The sequence below is a fragment of the Nerophis ophidion genome, linkage group LG08, assembly GCF_033978795.1.
Source record: "Nerophis ophidion isolate RoL-2023_Sa linkage group LG08, RoL_Noph_v1.0, whole genome shotgun sequence".
NCBI classification, from domain to species: domain Eukaryota; kingdom Metazoa; phylum Chordata; class Actinopteri; order Syngnathiformes; family Syngnathidae; genus Nerophis; species Nerophis ophidion.
The window spans coordinates 8,753,570-8,771,391 of NC_084618.1; the positions used below are offsets into that span (position 1 = coordinate 8,753,570).

Below are 17,822 nucleotides of genomic sequence, written 5' to 3' on the forward strand. Positions count from 1 at the left end.
GTGATGTAACACAGTGGTGAACATGCCCTTTCCCAACTACTTTGGCACATGTTGCAGCCATGAAATTTTAAGGTAATTATTATTTGCCCCAAAAAAATCAAGTTTATGAGTTTGAACATGAAATATGTTGTTTTTGTAGCATATTCAACTGAATATGGCTTGAAAAGGATTTGCAAATCATTGTATTCTGTTTATATTTACATCTAACACCATTTCCCAACTCATATGGAAACAGGGTTTGTATTTTGAAATCATTTGACGAGGTTGTAAAGTGTGAGAAGGTCAGATGTCAATTCTGTGCTGATATTTGAGCGGGCCCCGGTCCCTTCTGTAGTGGAAAAAAACCCTGACTTCTAATAAATGCTTTATTTGATGTTTTGCAGTATATTGTTGACTCCTGTTCAGTAAACTCCGGCACGGAACTTTTACTGGACTACAATCTTTATTTGCCCTTCGCCACCGGGGATAAAGCGTGTGGTCACCATATTTGACCACATGGGGGACGGGGGTCAAGGGTCAATTGTACGTCATCACAGTCAAAATATGAAAAACGTGCATTATAAAAATGTTGAGGTTAAATTGTGTTTTGTACTTTTGTAGTCAGCACATGTTGTGCAGGTGTACCTAATGAGGTGGCCTGCCTGGGGGGCAAAGGCCCCTCCCCTCCTGTCCAGCATCACTACTAAAGTCCTGCAGCATCCCGCCGCTCACAGCTTGAAGATGACGAGGAGCGCCGTCTTCCGGGTGTTGCTGCTCCGCCTGGTGCTGGCGGGCGACGCCCCCAAGCTGCAGATTGGCTTCCAGGCTCCGTGGAACGCCACCTTCCCCTTCAGCGCGCTGAATCTGGGCGCCGCCATCCAGATGGCCGTGGACAAGGTCAACGCCGACCCGTCCCTGCTGGGCAACTACAGCCTGGCCTTGGTCTACGCCGACACGGCCTGCAGCCCCAAGCGCTCCCTGGGGGTCTTCATCCAGCAGGTGTGGAGGGACAACGTGTCCGCCGTCTTCGGACCGGCGTGTCCCGAAGAAGCCGAGGTAGGTCGCTTCACAGCAGGGGGGTCCCCAGATCATCTTCACTTCCCACAAATACTAGCGACATCAACAGGTGGAATAAAAGAGCAAACAGCTGAAATAGAACCAGAAGAAATAATAACACAAAGTTGCCATGCAGGCTGTTTTTTTATTTAAAGCCAAAAATAATAATGAATCAAAATCAGTGTTGTCATGGATTATTGACATATTGAAGGCTGCCATGACTTCACATCACATTTTTGGGGAGAAAAGCTTGCATTCTTTGTGTGTTTGCCATAAAAAAGACAAAAAATGCATTAAAAAAACATGAACAAATATTATAAACTTATAATTGATGGATTAATGTGAAGTTAAGCTAGAGATTTAAGCACTGAAAGCGAACATTTAAATTAAATAAAATAAAATAAGAGTGAGTCCCATTTGGTTCCTCGACAATTTTACTGGGATTTTTTTTTTTAAACGGTCATTGTTTGAAAAATAATAATGAATCAAAATCAGTGTTGTCATGGATTATTGACATATTGAAGGCTGCCATGACTTCACATCACATTTTTGGGGAGAAAAGCTTGCATTCTTTGTGTGTTTGCCTTTAAAAAGACAAAAAGCGCATAAAAAAAACATGAACAAATATTATAAACTTATAATTGATGGATAAAAGTGAAGTTAAGCTAGAGATTTAAGCACTGAAAGTGAACATTTAAATTAAATAAAATAAAATAAGAGTGAGTCCCATTTGGTTCCTCGACAATTTTACTGGGATTTTTTTTTTTAAAACGGTCATTGTTTGAAAAATAATAATGAATCAAAATCAGTGTTGTCATGGATTATTGACATATTGAAGGCTGCCATGACTTCACATCACATTTTTGGGGAGAAAAGCTTGCATTCTTTGTGTGTTTGCCATAAAAAAGACAAAAAGCGCATAAAAAAAACATGAACAAATATTATAAACTTATAATTGATGGATAAATGTAAAGTTGAGCTCGAGATTTAAGCATTGAAATTGAAAATTTAAGAAATAAATAAAATAAGAGTGGGTCCCAATTGGTTCCTCAAAACTTTTACTGGGATTTTTCTTTAAACAGTCATTCTTTGAAAAATAATATTGATTTCTCATCTATTTTTTGGGGAGAAAAGCTTGCATTCTTTGTGTGTTTGCCATAAAAAAGACAAAAAGCGCATAAAAAAAACCATGAACAAATATTATAAACTTATAATTGATGGATAAATGTAAAGTTGAGCTCGAGATTTAAGCATTGAAATTGAAAATTTAAGAAATAAATAAAATAAGAGTGGGTCCCATTTGGTTCCTCAAAACTTTTACTGGGATTTTTCTTTAAACAGTCATTCTTTGAAAAATAATATGGATTTCTCATCTATTTTTGGGGGAGAAAAGCTTGCATTCTTTGTGTGTTTGCCATAAAAAAGACAAAAAGCGCATAAAAAAAACATGAACAAATATTATAAACTTATAATTGATGGATAAATGTAAAGTTGAGCTCGAGATTTAAGCATTGAAATTGAAAATTTAAGAAATAAATAAAATAAGAGTGGGTCCCATTTGGTTCCTCAAAACTTTTACTGGGATTTTTCTTTAAACAGTCATTCTTTGAAAAATAATATTGATTTCTCATCAATTTTTTGGGGAGAAAAGCTTGCATTCTTTGTGTGTTTGCCATCTAAAAGACAAAAAGTGCATAAAAAAAAACATGAACAAATATTATAAACTTATAATTGATGGATAAATGTAAAGTTGAGCTCGAGATTTAAGCATTGAAATTGAAAATTTAAGAAATAAATAAAATAAGTGTTGGTCCCATTTGGTTCCTCAAAACTTTTACTGGGATTTTTCTTTAAACAGTCATTCTTTGAAAAATAATATTGATTTCTCATCTATTTTTTGGGGAGAAAAGCTTGCATTCTTTGTGTGTTTGCCATAAAAAAGACAAAAAGCGCATAAAAAAAAACATGAACAAATATTATAAACTTATAATTGATGGATAAATGTAAAGTTGAGCTCGAGATTTAAGCATTGAAATTGAAAATTTAAGAAATAAATAAAATAAGAGTGGGTCCCATTTGGTTCCTCAAAACTTTTACTGGGATTTTTCTTTAAACAGTCATTCTTTGAAAAATAATATGGATTTCTCATCTATTTTTGGGGGAGAAAAGCTTGCATTCTTTGTGTGTTTGCCATAAAAAAGACAAAAAGCGCATAAAAAAAACCATGAACAAATATTATAAACTTATAATTGATGGATAAATGTAAAGTTGAGCTCGAGATTTAAGCATTGAAATTGAAAATTTAAGAAATAAATAAAATAAGAGTGGGTCCCATTTGGTTCCTCAAAACTTTTACTGGGATTTTTCTTTAAACAGTCATTCTTTGAAAAATAATATTGATTTCTCATCTATTTTTTGGGGAGAAAAGCTTGCATTCTTTGTGTGTTTGCCATAAAAAAGACAAAAAGCGCATAAAAAAAAACATGAACAAATATTATAAACTTATAATTGATGGATAAATGTAAAGTTGAGCTCGAGATTTAAGCATTGAAATTGAAAATTTAAGAAATAAATAAAATAAGTGTTGGTCCCATTTGGTTCCTCAAAACTTTTACTGGGATTTTTCTTTAAACAGTCATTCTTTGAAAAATAATATTGATTTCTCATCAATTTTTTGGGGAGAAAAGCTTGCATTCTTTGTGTGTTTGCCATCTAAAAGACAAAAAGTGCAAATAAAGAAAAAAATACATGAACAAATATTGTAAATTTATAATTGATGGATAAATGTGAAGTTAAACTAGAGATTTAAGCACTGAAAGTGAAAATTTTATCCATCCATCCATCCATTTTCTACCGCTTATTCCCTTTTGGGGTCGCGGGGGGCGCTGGCGCCTATCTCAGCTACAATCGGGCGGAAGGCGGGGTACACCCTGGACAAGTCGCCACCTCATCGCAGGGCCGTGAAAATTTTAATTAAATAAAATTAAATATGAGTGGGTCTCATTTGGTTCCTCAAGAATTTTACTGGGATTTTTTTTTAAAACAGTCAATGTTTGAAAAATAATAATGAATCAAAATGAAAGACATATTGAAGGCTGCCATGACTTCACATCACATTTTTGGGGAGAAAAGCTTGACAAAAAGACAAAAACGCATAAAAAAAAAAACATGAACAAATTGTATGAACTTATAATTGATGTCTAGATGGGAAATTGAGCTCGAGATTAATAAAAATGTATAATTGACAGACAGACATGAAAATGATCTACAGACTTAAGCGTTGAATTTTTTTTTTATTTTTTATTTTTAAACATTTGTATTTTTAATACTTTTCTGAGTCAGGTCCTTTTGGATTCCAAATCATTAGTGGGATTAAAAAAAACAAAACTGCAATTCTTCAGGAAACAAATAAAATCAGTAGAGTTATGAAATATTGACCTGATTAATAAGGCTGCAATTATTTCACATTGAATATCAAATTTTGAGGGGGGAAATATGTCACATTGTGCTTTTGCCATAAACATGAAAAAAAAATTAAAACAATGTAATATATGACCTATTATGAACATTTTAATCACTGAGACCCTTCTGGGAGCTCTCAAGCAGAGGTGGCTAGTAACTCGCTACATTTACTCTGTTACATCTACTTGAGTAACTTTTGGGATAAATTGTACTTCTAAGAGTAGTTTTTATGCAACATACTTTTACTTTTACTTGAGTATATTTATAGAGAAGAAACGCTACTTTTACTCCGCTCCATTTATCTACATTCAGCTCGCTACTCGCTACTTTTTTTTTAAATCGATCTATTAATGTTTGTTTTGGTTTTCCAACGTAGGATCCACGCATGTCTGAGTTTCACCAATCAAATGCAGTCGTTGGACCAATCAAACAGAGCCAGGCGGTCACATGACCGTCACACGTAAAAGCCGACTTAAGCAAGTTGAAGAACTTATTGGGGTGTTAGCATTTAGGGGTCAATTGTACGGAATATGTACTGTACTGTGCAATCTACTAATAATATGTACTGTACTGTGCAATCTACTAATAATATGTACTGTACTGTGCAATCTACTAATAATATGTACTGTACTGTGCAATCTACTAATAATATGTACTGTACTGTGCAATCTACTACTAATATGTACTGTACTGTGCAATCTACTAATAATATGTACTGTACTGTGCAATCTACTAATAATATGTACTGTACTGTGCAATCTACTAATAATATGTACTGTACTGTACAATCTACTAATAATATGTACTGTACTGTGCAATCTACTACTAATATGTACTGTACTGTGCAATCTACTAATAATATGCACTGTACTGTGCAATCTACTAATAATATGTACTGTACTGTACAATCTACTAATAATATGTACTGTACTGTGCAATCTACTACTAATATGTACTGTACTGTGCAATCTACTAATAATATGTACTGTACTGTGCAATCTACTAATAATATGTACTGTACTGTGCAATCTACTAATAATATGTACTGTACTGTACAATCTACTAATAATATGTACTGTACTGTGCAATCTACTAATAATATGTACTGTACTGTGCAATCTACTAATAATATGTACTGTACTGTGCAATCTACTAATAATATGTACTGTACTGTGCAATCTACTAATAATATGTACTGTACTGTACAATCTACTAATAATATGTACTGTACTGTGCAATCTACTAATAATATGTACTGTACTGTGCAATCTACTAATATGTACTGTACTGTGCAATCTATTAATATGTACTGTACTGTGCCATCTACTAATAATATGTACTGTACTGTGTAATCTACTAATAATATGTACTGTACTGTGCAATCTACTAATAATATGTACTGTACTGTGCAATCTACTAATAATATGTACTGTACTGTGCAATCTACTAATAATATGTACTGTACTGTGCAATCTACTAATAATATGTACTGTACTGTACAATCTACTAATAATATGTACTGTACTGTGCAATCTACTAATAATATGTACTGTACTGTGCCATCTACTAATAATATGTACTGTACTGTACAATCTACTAATAATATGTACTGTACTGTGCAATCTACTAATAATATGTACTGTACTGTGTAATCTACTAATAATATGTACTGTACTGTGCAATCTACTAATAATATGTACTGTACTGTGCAATCTATTAATAATATGTACTGTACTGTGCAATCTACTAATAATATGTACTGTACTGTGTAATCTACTAATATGTACTGTACTGTACAATCTACTAATAATATGTACTGTACTGTGCAATCTACTAATAATATGTACTGTACTGTGCAATCTACTAATATGTACTGTACTGTGCAATCTACTAATATGTACTGTACTGTGCAATCTACTAATAATATGTACTGTACTGTGCAATCTACTAATAATATGTACTGTACTGTGCAATCTACTAATAATATGTACTGTACTGTGCAATCTACTAATAAAAGTATCAATCAATCAATCAATCATTGAATGCCTACTGAGCCTCGTTGCTGTTAAGTTATTGTGGCTCAATGTGCCTTATTTTATTTTAATGTACTAATTTTTAATATATATTATTCTTTTAGCTGCTTAAGAGATATTCCTGGCTCTGAATTTGCTCGTTGCTATTGTTGTGCATTACTTGTTGCCGTCATCATTAAACAAGCAGGTTACTCATCAGTTACTCAGTACTTGAGTAGTTTTTTCACAACATACTTTTTACTTTTGCTCAAATAAATATTTGAGTGACTACTTCTTACTTTTAGTTGAGTAATACATCTCTAAAGTAACAGTACTCTTACTTGAGTACAATTCCTGGCTACTCTACCCACCTTTGCCCTCAAGTATATATATATATCTTGATTGGATTATCCAGAGAATAGTGCTCGATACCGTGGTAGAGCGCAATATGTAGGTGTGGGAAAAAAATCACAAGACTACTTCATCTCTACAGAACTGTTTCATGAGGGGTTCCCTCAATCATCAGATCTCCTGATGATTGAGGGAACCCCTCATGAAACACTTCTGTAGAGACGAAGTAGTCTTGTGATTTTTCCCACACCTACATATATATATATATATATATATATATAAGTTCTATTAAAAGCAGTGTGGGTGGCAGTGGGAGAAGCGTGACTAGGCATGGCGGAAGCGGGGATCGAACCTGGAACCGAGCTGTACCACCACATAATAAACGTATGTTTCATGTACCCTAAGATTTTTTTTGTTCAAATAAAGACAATAATGACATTTCCTTGTGGTTTTCTTTATTTAGAAATGTATGGAAATACATTTTGGTACTGGTTCGGTACCAACATATTGGTATGGACATAAAAAAAGTAGAAAGTTGACAACACATAATAAAATGTGAATTTGTGAATTATATTTATATAGCGCTTTTTCTCTAGTGACTCAAAGCGCTTTACATAGTGAAACCCAATATCTAAGTTACATTCAAACCAGTGTGGGTGGCACTGGGAGCTAGTGGGTAAAGTGTCTTGCCCAAGGACACAACGGCAATGACTAGGATGGCGGAAGCGGGAATCGAACCTGCAACCCTCAAGTTGCTGGCACGGGCGCTCTACCAACCGAGCTAAACCGATAAATAAATGAATAAAGCGCAAAAGGTAATTTACAGTATGTAAGCAGTTTCAAAGCCCCGCCCCCATCAGGTGACATCTGCTCGCTTGTTGCCAAGGTAACCGGCCTCATCGCCTCGGCGTGGAGCATCCCCATGTTCGGCTTCGTGGGCCAGTCCTCCAAGATGGACGACACCGGCGTCTACGACTCCTACGTCAACCTGGTGCCGCCCCTCAAGAGGAGCGCCGAGGTCCTGACCCGGACCCTGGACTTCTTCGGCTGGACCCACGTGGCCATGATTGGCGGCGGGCTGGATTCCAACACCTGGGACAAAGTGGACGCTCTGTGGAAAACCGTGGAGACGCCGCTGCGGTCCAAGTTCACGCTGACGGCGGCCGTCAAGTTCGACACCAGCGACCCGCAGCTGGTGTCTCGCCACGTCACGTACATCGCCACCGTGGCCAGAGGTGAGCGCGGCGTCGCTGGCGGCCAACTCCACCCGCCTCCTTGACGCCGCCACGTGTGTGTGTGTATGTGTGTGTGTGTGTGTGTGTGTGCTTAGTGATCGTGGTCGTGACCAACAGAGAGGACTCCGTCGCTCTGCTGATGGAGGCAGAGCGCCAGGGCCTGATGGGCGGCGACTACGTCTTCTTCCTGGTGCAACATTTTGAGGTCAGTGGCGACGTGGTGAGTACAACCTTGACGATGACACTCTTTTCTTCGTGTACAATGAGGAGACAAAACGAAGAACTCTCCGGAACGATACACTAGGTAAGCTGCAGTCATTTGGACATTTTCACTACTTTCTACACCTGGAATTTATTTTACACGGTGTCTAGCCCATAATACTACCGCCAGCATGCTTGACGGTAGGCCTGGTGTTCCTGGGATTAAAGGCCTCACCTTTTCTCCTCCAAATATATGTTTGTTTCATCTGACACCACAAGGACAAAGATAAGACCTTCTGTGTTCAGATGAAACAAAAAGTCAGCTGTTTGGCCACAACACCCAGCAATATGTTTGGAGGAGAAAAGGTGAGGCCTTTAATCCCAGGAACACCATTCCTATAGTCAAGCATGGTGGTGGTGGTATTATGCTCTGGGCCTGCTAAAGGAACTGCTGCTTTAAATGGGACAATGAAAAAGGAGGATTACCGTATTTCCTTGAATTTCCGCCGGTGGGCTAACGAATTTAAAACCTCTTCTCACTCCGGCGTTTACCAACGGCATGCGGTAAATTTAGGCCTGCGTTTATAAATTTGAGTGTGATGTAAGGATACCATCATGAAAAGCACATTTAATTAAAAAAACTTTATCATGGTCTTACCTTTACTTATAAATGAAGTCCATGCGCAGCTCCTTCTGATCAAAAGCATCGATTACTTGTTTATAGAAGTCTTCCTTATCTTTCTTCAGTTTTAAAAGTCTCTCTGTGTCGATGGAGATCTTCCTTTATTAAAGTCCAGTTTAGAAAAGTGTTTTATTTTAGATATGTAATCCTCCATGTTAAAAGTGCAAGCGAGAGGAAAAAAAAAATAAAGGCACGCGTGTCATAAACACACGCTGCTCACTCTTGCTGCTTGTTGTCACTTCTTCTGCAGCCGAGTAGTCGCAAGAAGGATCACTAGCGCCCTCTACCACCAGGAGGCGGGAGTCATTTAATGACTCATATTTGACACACGCAGCTACGGTATATTAATAAAACATAGCTGCTTACTGTTCTTTTTAGCATATTCAATAGCTTGGACCTTAAATCCTATTGAATAGCTCTTAATCTTCTTCCCTTTATATGATTTCAAATGATTGAAATCAGCTTCCTACATTTTGAAATTGATGACAGGTGAAGTGTCACTCGTGACGTGACGAGATTGAACCAGCGGAAATTTTAGGCATATGCTAATGATTTTGCGAAACGAGTTTGAGCCGCCGGAAATTCTAGACATGCGCTAATAAAAATAATATTTTGCGAAACGAGTTTGACCCGGCAGTAATTCTAGGCAGGCGCATACTATATACCCGGCGGCAATTCAAGGAAATACGGTAGCTCCAAATTGTTCAGGACAAGCTAAAATCATCAGGCCGGAGGTTGGGTCTTGGGCGCAGTTGGGTGTTCCAACAGGACAATGACCCCACACTTACTTCAAAAGTAGTAAAGGAATGGCTGAATCAGGCTAGAATGAAGGTTTTAGAACGGCCTTCCCAAAGTCCTGAGTTATAAAGGTGTGGACAATGCTTTATTCCAGCGAGTTAATCCATTTTGGGGGAGAATTGAGGGGATTATTATGATGCGTTCAAGAGTCTTACACCCTGAAGGAAGAAGCTGTTACAGAACCTGGAGGTTCTGCTTCAGAGGCTGCGTTACCTCTTTCTAGAGTCCAGCAGTGAAAACAGTCTTTGGTGGGTGGGGGGGGGGTCTGTGCAGATTTTGTAAGCCCTGGTCAGGCAGCGGCTTTTTGCCATCTCCTGGATCTTTCAGGCACTGCAGGCTCCAGTCCAGACAGAGATGCAGTTGGTCTCTATAGTGGCTCTGTAGAATGTGCTGAGAACGGGGGGGAGGGAGCTGTGCTCTATTCATCCCAATGCAAAAAGTGCATGCGCTGCTGAGCTCTTTTTACAAGAGCTCCGGTGTGTAGGGACCAGGTCATATTGTGAAAGGGACCAGGTCATATTGTCAAACAAACCAAACCATAAAAAAAACATTTGACTTACTCATGGAAGTCCGCCAAGTAGCATAATTCAACAAAATAATATGGGTTACTCTTGCATCAGCAACATTAACTGCAGACATGCTAGTTGTTGTTAAGTAATAACAAAGTTAAAGTAGCAATGATTGTCTCACACACACACTGGGGGTGGACAAATTATTCTCTGCATTTGACCCAACAACGGTGGAGAATACTTTAAAAGTAGTCTGTCTTTCAAGCAAAACAAAACCGACAAACTTGGTATATTCCGTAATATTTCCAAAGATGTGTTCTATTCAAGACTTGTATGTGACCGACTTCCTGTTAGCCACCTTGCTAATTCTTACAAAGCAACATGCACGACAGTGCTCATAAAGTTTTAATAAAGCTTTAGCCTGTTAGCCACCTTGCTAATTCTTACACAGCAACATCCACGACAGTGCTCATATAGTTTTAGTAAAGCGTTAGCCTGTTAGCCACCTTGCTAAATCTTACAAAGCAACATGCACGACAGTCCTCATAAAGTTTTAGTAAAGTTTCAGCCTGTTAGCCACCTTGCTAATTCTTACACAGCAACATCCACGACAGTCCTCATATAGTTTTAGTAAAGCTTCAGCCTGTTAGCCACCTTGCTAATTCTTACAAAGCTACATGCACGACAGTGCTCATATAGTTTTAGTAAAGCGTTAGCCTGTTAGCCACCTTGCTAATTCTTACACAGCAACATCCACGACGGTGTTCATAAAGTTTTAGTTAAGTTTTAGCAAGCATGTACAACATGGCTAAAAGTACTTTATGCGGACGTCACAACACTTATAAAAATTTGTTAGCCAGCCTACCCAATGTGTGAATTAGCACTAGCAACTCTTTGGGGGCTTTACGCTCCAAGTTTGGAATTAAGTTAGCAGTTTATCTGCGAATGAACCATTTTGCTAACTTGCTTGTATGTCAATCTTCTTGACTGAGCAGGACAACATGTGGAAACATAGCCTGAGCAGCCGCATCAACCAAGCGGCCCCCCGAGCCTTCGACATGGCCTTCATCATCGGCCAGAGGTTGTACGAAGGCTACGAGTACTATGACTTCTTCAAGCAGGTTTTCGAGAGACTCAAAGGGCCGCCGTTCCTGAGCAACCTGACGTCTGAGAGAGAGGTACTGACCCTTTGGAACGTTTGAGGGGGAAGACCTCGCATGTTGACTGGGTCGTTCCAGGTCAGCACCTACTCGGTCTACCTGCACGACGCCGTGCTGCTTTACGCCATGGCCTTGAAGGAGGTCTTAAAGGACGGCAAGGATCCTCGTGACGGTCGTCAGATTTTGCAGACATTAAGAAACAAGAACAGTTTTCGCTTCTACGGTAGCCGGCAGCTTGAAACTTCAACCTTTGCGTGCATCAAGTGGGCTCTCATGCCAAGCTGTGTCCACGTTCTTTTGCAGGAGCTTCTGGACTGGTACACTTTGACGAAGACGGGGAAAGAAACCTGGACTATTCCATCTACGACCTGCAGTACACAACGGGCACCGCCGCGTTCGTGCCCATCCTCAATTTTGACAGCAACATCAAGAGAATCCGGTAACCGTCTCAGTCAAGTTCAGGGAGATTCACACAAGTATTTATCGGATCACATGCTTTCAGACCAACGGCCATGTTTAGTTCTGTGGTTTGGCCCAAAGGAAGACCTCCGTCTGACAACCCAGAGTGTGGTTTCAACAACGAGCTCTGTGAATGGCTGAGCAATGGTACAGTCCAGTGAAAGACCGCATCGGGTGAATTTTTGACAGGGAGCATTTTGGTCCCAGATATCGTGCTGATGGGTCTCCTGGTCACCTTCCCTGTCATTGGCGTGCTGTCCGTGTTGGGCATCGGCGTCCTGGTCCTGCAAAAACTGCGACTCCAGACGAGACTGGAGGACTCGCGCTGGTGGCTCATCAACTACAGTGACATCAGCATCATCAGGGAAGCGACGGTACGGACCCAACCTTGTACACCTTGACCCAGCGATGCACTCGACCCATGTTCGGTCTGGTTGGTGTGTCCTCCATGACCAAGCAATGCACACGACCCATGTTCGATGTGGTTGGTGTGCCCTCCATGCAGGGTCTGCAGGGATTGTCCTTCAGCACCACAAGGAGCCAGAGTGGGAGTGGAGGCTCCTACTCCACCTTGTCTACCAAAAGCTATGGCCTGAGGGACAAGACGGGCAAAGAACGCATCTACTCCACCATCGGTCTCTACCAGGTACCACCCCAACACTCTAGGGAAAACCCTTTCCCCGCAAAAGGCAAGTTCTAAAAAGGCATCATCATTAAGTATAAACTTGACCATCAGTAGACAGTTAGGTTAGTCTACAAAAGCCAGAAGTAGTAAAGTTGTCACCTTGTGAAAATGTTAAATTAAAAGAGAATACAACAAATCCTTTTCAACTTATATTCAATTGAATAGACTGCAAGGACAAGATATTTTACGTTCACACTGAGAAACTTTGCAAATAATCATGAAGTTAGAATGTAATGGCAGCAACACCTTGAAAAAAAGGCATTTTTACCAGTGTGTTACATGGCCTTTCCTTTGAACAACACTCAGTGCAGGTTTGGGAACTGAGGAGACACATTTTTGAAGTGGAATTCTTTCCCATTCTTGCTTGATGTACAGTTTAAGTTGTTCAACAGTCTCCCGCCTCATATTTTAGCCTTCACACATTTTCATTGTCTGGACTACAGGCAGGCCAGTCTAGTACCCGCACTCTTTTACTATGAATGATGGCATCGTCTTGCTGAAATAAGCAGGGGCGTCCATGATCACGTTGCTTGGATGGCAACATATGTTGCTCCAAAATCTGTATGTACCTTTCAGCATTAATGGTGCCTTCACAAATGTGTAAGTTAGCCATGCCTTGACCATTAATACACCCCCATACCATCACACATGCTGCCTAGCACACTTTCACCCTAGAACAGTCCGAATGGTTCTTTTCCTCTTTGGTCCAGAAGACAAGACATCCACAGTTTCCAAAAACTATTTGAAATGTGGACTCGTCAGACCACAGAACACTTAGATGAGCTCGGGCCCAAAGAAGTATTTCTGGGTGTTGTTGATAAATGTCTTTGGCTTTGCATAGTAGAGTTTTAACTTGCACTTACAGATGTAGCGACCAACTGTAGTTACTGACAGTGTTTTTCTAAACTCTTCCTGATCCCATGTGGTGATTTCCTTTACACACCGATGTGGCTTTTTGATGCAGTAGCGCCTGAGGGATGGAAGGTGTGTAATGTCATGGCTTACCTGCAGTGATTTCTCCACATTCTCTGAACCTTTAGATCATATTACGGAACGTAGATGGTGAAATCCCTAAATTCCTTGCGAAAGCCGGTTGAGAAACGTTGTTTGTCAACAATTTGCTCAGGCATTTGTTGACAAATTGGTGACCCTCGGCCCGTCCTTGTTTGTGAATGAGTGAGCATTTCACGGAAGCTGCCAGCTTTTTTGAAACATGTTGCTTGCATCAAATTCATAATGAGCTGATATTTGCAAAAAAATAACAAAGTTTACCAGTTCCAACGTTAAATATCTTGTCTTTGCAGTCTATTCAATTGAATATAAGTTGAAAAGGATTTGTTGTGTTCTCTGTTTATTTAGCATTCACACAAGGTGACAACTTCACTGCTTTTGGCTTTTGTACATGAAGAACATGTGACTGCACACAGGGAAACCAAGTGGCCATCAAGTACTTGAAGGACCACGTTTGTGACAACCTCCAAAGACCCTCAGTCCTTGCCGAGTTCAACACGGTAACATTCACCACTTCAAAAGTGTCCTCATCCTTCTATACGATCATGCTAATCACATCCACATCCACCATGGCAGATGAAAGAGATGAAGCACGAGAACCTGGTGCAGTTCTTCGGGGCGTGCGTGGAGGCGCCAAATGTGTGTCTTGTCACGCAGTACTGCAGGAAAGGCAGTCTGAGGGTCAGTTGTGCTGCCAGTAGGGGGCGTCAACGCTCACTTAGGTCCTCAAACTGTTTCTTGTTTTTTGGCAGGATGTCTTGAAGGCCTCAGACGTTGAGCTGGATGGGATGTTCAAGCTCTCGTTTGCCTACGACATTGTCAATGTAGGTCTACTTCTTTACAAATAACACAAATACAAGAATCGGAGCTACAAGCATTTGGGTTGGTCCTCTAGGGCATGGACTTCATTCACAAGAGCAGCCTCAAGTTTCACGGCAACCTCAAGACCAGCACCTGCATGGTGGACAGCCGGCTGCAGGTTAAACTCTCCGGATTTGGACTGTGGGAGTTTAAATATGGCAGCAAAGGCAAGCTAGTCTATCCGGAAAGTTTCACATACGAAGGTCAGAGCGGGGGGTCGGGTTTTGGCAGAAAAAAGTTGAGGTTTCATAAAGAATTCTTGATGTTCTTACTGAAGTATCACATACCAGTTCTTTATGTGCTGGCTTTTTCCAGGGTTGTACTGGACAGCGCCTGAACTTTTGAGACAAGCCGACCACCCTGTGAAGGGAACGCCAAAAGCAGACGTGTTTAGCTTTGCCATCATCCTGTGGGAGCTCATGTACAACTCCAGGAATGGACCGTACCATGACCTCAACCTTCTGCCGAAAGGTTGCTTTTCAAATGTTTCTCTCAGTCTCTCTGAGGGGTTACAATCATCTTCTTCTTCCCCCTCAGAGATCATCACCAGGCTGCGGGGGCCCTTACACGGGGAACCCATCAGACCTGAGCTGTCCGAACTGTGTGATGAAAACATCAACTCACTGCTCAGAGTCTGCTGGAACGAAAACCCAGACCACCGACCGCCGTTTAGGTCCATATTGAGACATCTGAAGGAATCCAGCCCAGACAGGTTCCTCCATTGATTGTCCTAATATAATACCTCTGCTTCTTTAACACCACTTTGGGGTCAATGAAAGGTGTTCCCAGACTGGCAGGCTTATGCCCGAGCAACAGGTGGCGCCATAACCACTAATTGGAAGTCCATTGTAGTCAATAACAATTGGAAAGAAAGTAACTTGTTAAAATGACCTAATAAAAACCCTGAGAAAAGGTGGAATGATACAAAAGTCTTGATGGCCATTAAACAACAATAAAATCATAACTGGTCCAGTTGCGATCAATTCACTGCCCTGAGAATAGTTTCAGGTCCAATCTAAAAATGGCCTACCAAAGGGAGTAAATGGATTTGTGTCATGCTACTGTGAGTCATTTAGTCTTTGTACAGGTAGAGCAGGATCCTGGTTGGCATTGTCAGTCCAGCCTGTTCACAGTGAACATTGGCCTCTGCCAAGGCTGCCCTTTGTCTCAAGTTCTCTACATCATTTTAGTCAACATCACTTTAGGCTCAGGGGGTCTAGTTTGAGCTCTTATCTCTTCAATTAATCTGTACTGGGAACAAGAACTCTGAATGGATGGTGAATGCAGTCAATTCCAATCCATTCAAAGGGGTGTTTGACAAGGTTGTGTACTATCTCCTGATCTGTTTAACATCTACAGTGAGATGATCTTACGCAACACCAATCATCAAGATGGTAGAAAAATAGGGAGGAATTAATGTTAACAACCTCAGATATGCAGATGACATTGTGCTACTGGCAGACTCTGAAGAAAAACTACGGAACATCCTGAATACAGTAGTAGCCCACGGTGAAGCGAACAGACTGGCTTTAAACCTCAACAAAAGAGTTTCCAAGAAACCACATCCACCTGCATGTAACCTCACATGTAACAAGACAATAAAACAAGTGGATCAATTCAAATACCTGGGTGTCACAGAAACATTTGGTGGGAGGTGTGGACAAGAGATAAACAAAAAGGATTGCCATGTCTAAAGACGGCTTCAACAAAACGAGTCTTACAGTATATTTAAAATTGAAACATCTCAATGGACACCAAACTCAGAGTCTGCAAATCGTACATATGGTCTGTTCTACTTTATGGCTGTGAATGCTTGATTTTAAACAATCAACAACTGAGAAAATTAGAGGCAACTGAAATGTGGTTCATGGACGGAAAAGAAAAGTAATGAAGAGGTATTGGCAAAGGCTAAAACAAGAAGAGATCTAATTGCAAAGATTCGAAGTAGGCAGCTAAAATTCCTCGGACATATCATTAGAAAAGACAGCTTAGAAAAACTGATGTAAACAGGAAAACTAGTAGGAAAGAAAGCTCCAGGTCGACAAAGAACAACATGTATCAACAACCTAAGAGTCCTGATCTTCCACGTCTGCAAACAGGCCTGATACCCCATGACGAGCTCTTAGATTTGCGGTGCATTTGTTCCTGATTGCCTGTGACTATCAGTGATGAGTGGGGGCAGTTTGCAGAGGCCATGGTGGGAGTGAAGTCTGGAGGAGTTCAAGTGTCCCGTGAGCTTGTTTACCAATGAGCTAAAGCTTGCTAGTGAGATCAAGGGGCAGATTGATGCAGCGTCTGCAAAGAAGCGGACAATGTGTCATCACCGGACCGTCGTGTTGAAGAGAAAGCTGAAGCAGACGGCACAGATTATGAATTTCCTGGTCCATGTAGGTTTTTACCCTCAAGCTTAAGGTAGTGACCGAAAGAGCAAAATTGCAAAAACAAGCAGCTGCAATGGGTTTCCTCTGTAGTATGGATACACCTAACCTGATAGGATAAGGATCTTTCATGTTGGAAGAACTTGGAGTGAAAAATGTGCTCCTTGAAATCACTCTTGCGCTTACCTCTCTCGAGCGGGGTGTCAGCTTCAAGAGGTCTGTTGTCTTTTGTCTCCGTGCAGGCACTCCACCATTACATGCAGGCACTCCATTGTTTAGTCCCCATTGGTAGATGTTTGCGCTGAGTCCCTCCATGGCACGTCTGATTTAAGAGGAGCCTTGATTAGTGGGAGCAGAACTATCATAGGCTCTGGGGTTATGGAGCTCTCCTGTGTCATGTGCCACTCCTTCCTGAGGTTGAAAGTGAAAGTGCAAACAGTGGTTGCATTTTGGGAGAAAGTGCAGTCGTTTGAATCCGCCTTCAATTTGAGAAGGATCTTTTGAGGTCTCCTGGGCGCCTCCATGGTGAGGTGTTACGGGCACAGATTAGACCGGCAGACGCTGGAGGTGTTATGTCTTTCAGCTGGCCTCGGAATGCCTTGGTGTCTTCCCAGGGTGACTGGAAGAGGTAGCCGAAACCTTGGAAGTCTGGGCTGAAACCATGACCTGGACCCCAATAGGGGGAGAAAATAGATGGATGGATTTAATAATATGGTTATTTCTAACATTGTATTCATCTTTTATGTGCATAGCTTTCAGTTTTACCTCACGGTGAAGTGTTCTCTCCTGCAGCCATGCAAATATCCTGGACAACATGGTGGACAAGCTGGAGAAATATGCAAATCACTTGGAGGAGGTGGTGGCGGATAGAACCAATCAGCTGGTGGCGGAGAAGGCCCGTGCAGACATGCTTCTCTCCAGCATGTTGCCAAGGTATCAAAGCGTGGAAAGCCATCTCCAATAGTGCGCTGACGTTGCCGGCT

General features: G+C 40.7%; 1 protein-coding gene across 1 annotated transcript in view; it reads left to right on the top strand.

Annotated features, from left to right (window-relative positions):
* Positions 1 to 495: 495 nt before the first annotated feature.
* gucy2g (guanylate cyclase 2g) overlaps positions 496 to 17,822 on the top strand; it is a 20,505-nt gene continuing 3,178 nt past the window's right edge. The window contains exons 1-17 of the mRNA XM_061907389.1: positions 496 to 522; positions 601 to 1,035; positions 7,747 to 8,095; positions 8,191 to 8,315; positions 11,281 to 11,463; positions 11,524 to 11,668; positions 11,749 to 11,884; positions 11,948 to 12,051; positions 12,112 to 12,278; positions 12,410 to 12,550; positions 14,017 to 14,100; positions 14,177 to 14,281; positions 14,353 to 14,424; positions 14,496 to 14,664; positions 14,777 to 14,932; positions 14,999 to 15,173; positions 17,632 to 17,772. Coding sequence (XP_061763373.1) covers positions 496 to 522; positions 601 to 1,035; positions 7,747 to 8,095; positions 8,191 to 8,315; positions 11,281 to 11,463; positions 11,524 to 11,668; positions 11,749 to 11,884; positions 11,948 to 12,051; positions 12,112 to 12,278; positions 12,410 to 12,550; positions 14,017 to 14,100; positions 14,177 to 14,281; positions 14,353 to 14,424; positions 14,496 to 14,664; positions 14,777 to 14,932; positions 14,999 to 15,173; positions 17,632 to 17,772 — 2,714 coding nt within the window. The remainder of the gene's footprint in view (positions 523 to 600; positions 1,036 to 7,746; positions 8,096 to 8,190; positions 8,316 to 11,280; positions 11,464 to 11,523; positions 11,669 to 11,748; positions 11,885 to 11,947; positions 12,052 to 12,111; positions 12,279 to 12,409; positions 12,551 to 14,016; positions 14,101 to 14,176; positions 14,282 to 14,352; positions 14,425 to 14,495; positions 14,665 to 14,776; positions 14,933 to 14,998; positions 15,174 to 17,631; positions 17,773 to 17,822) is intronic.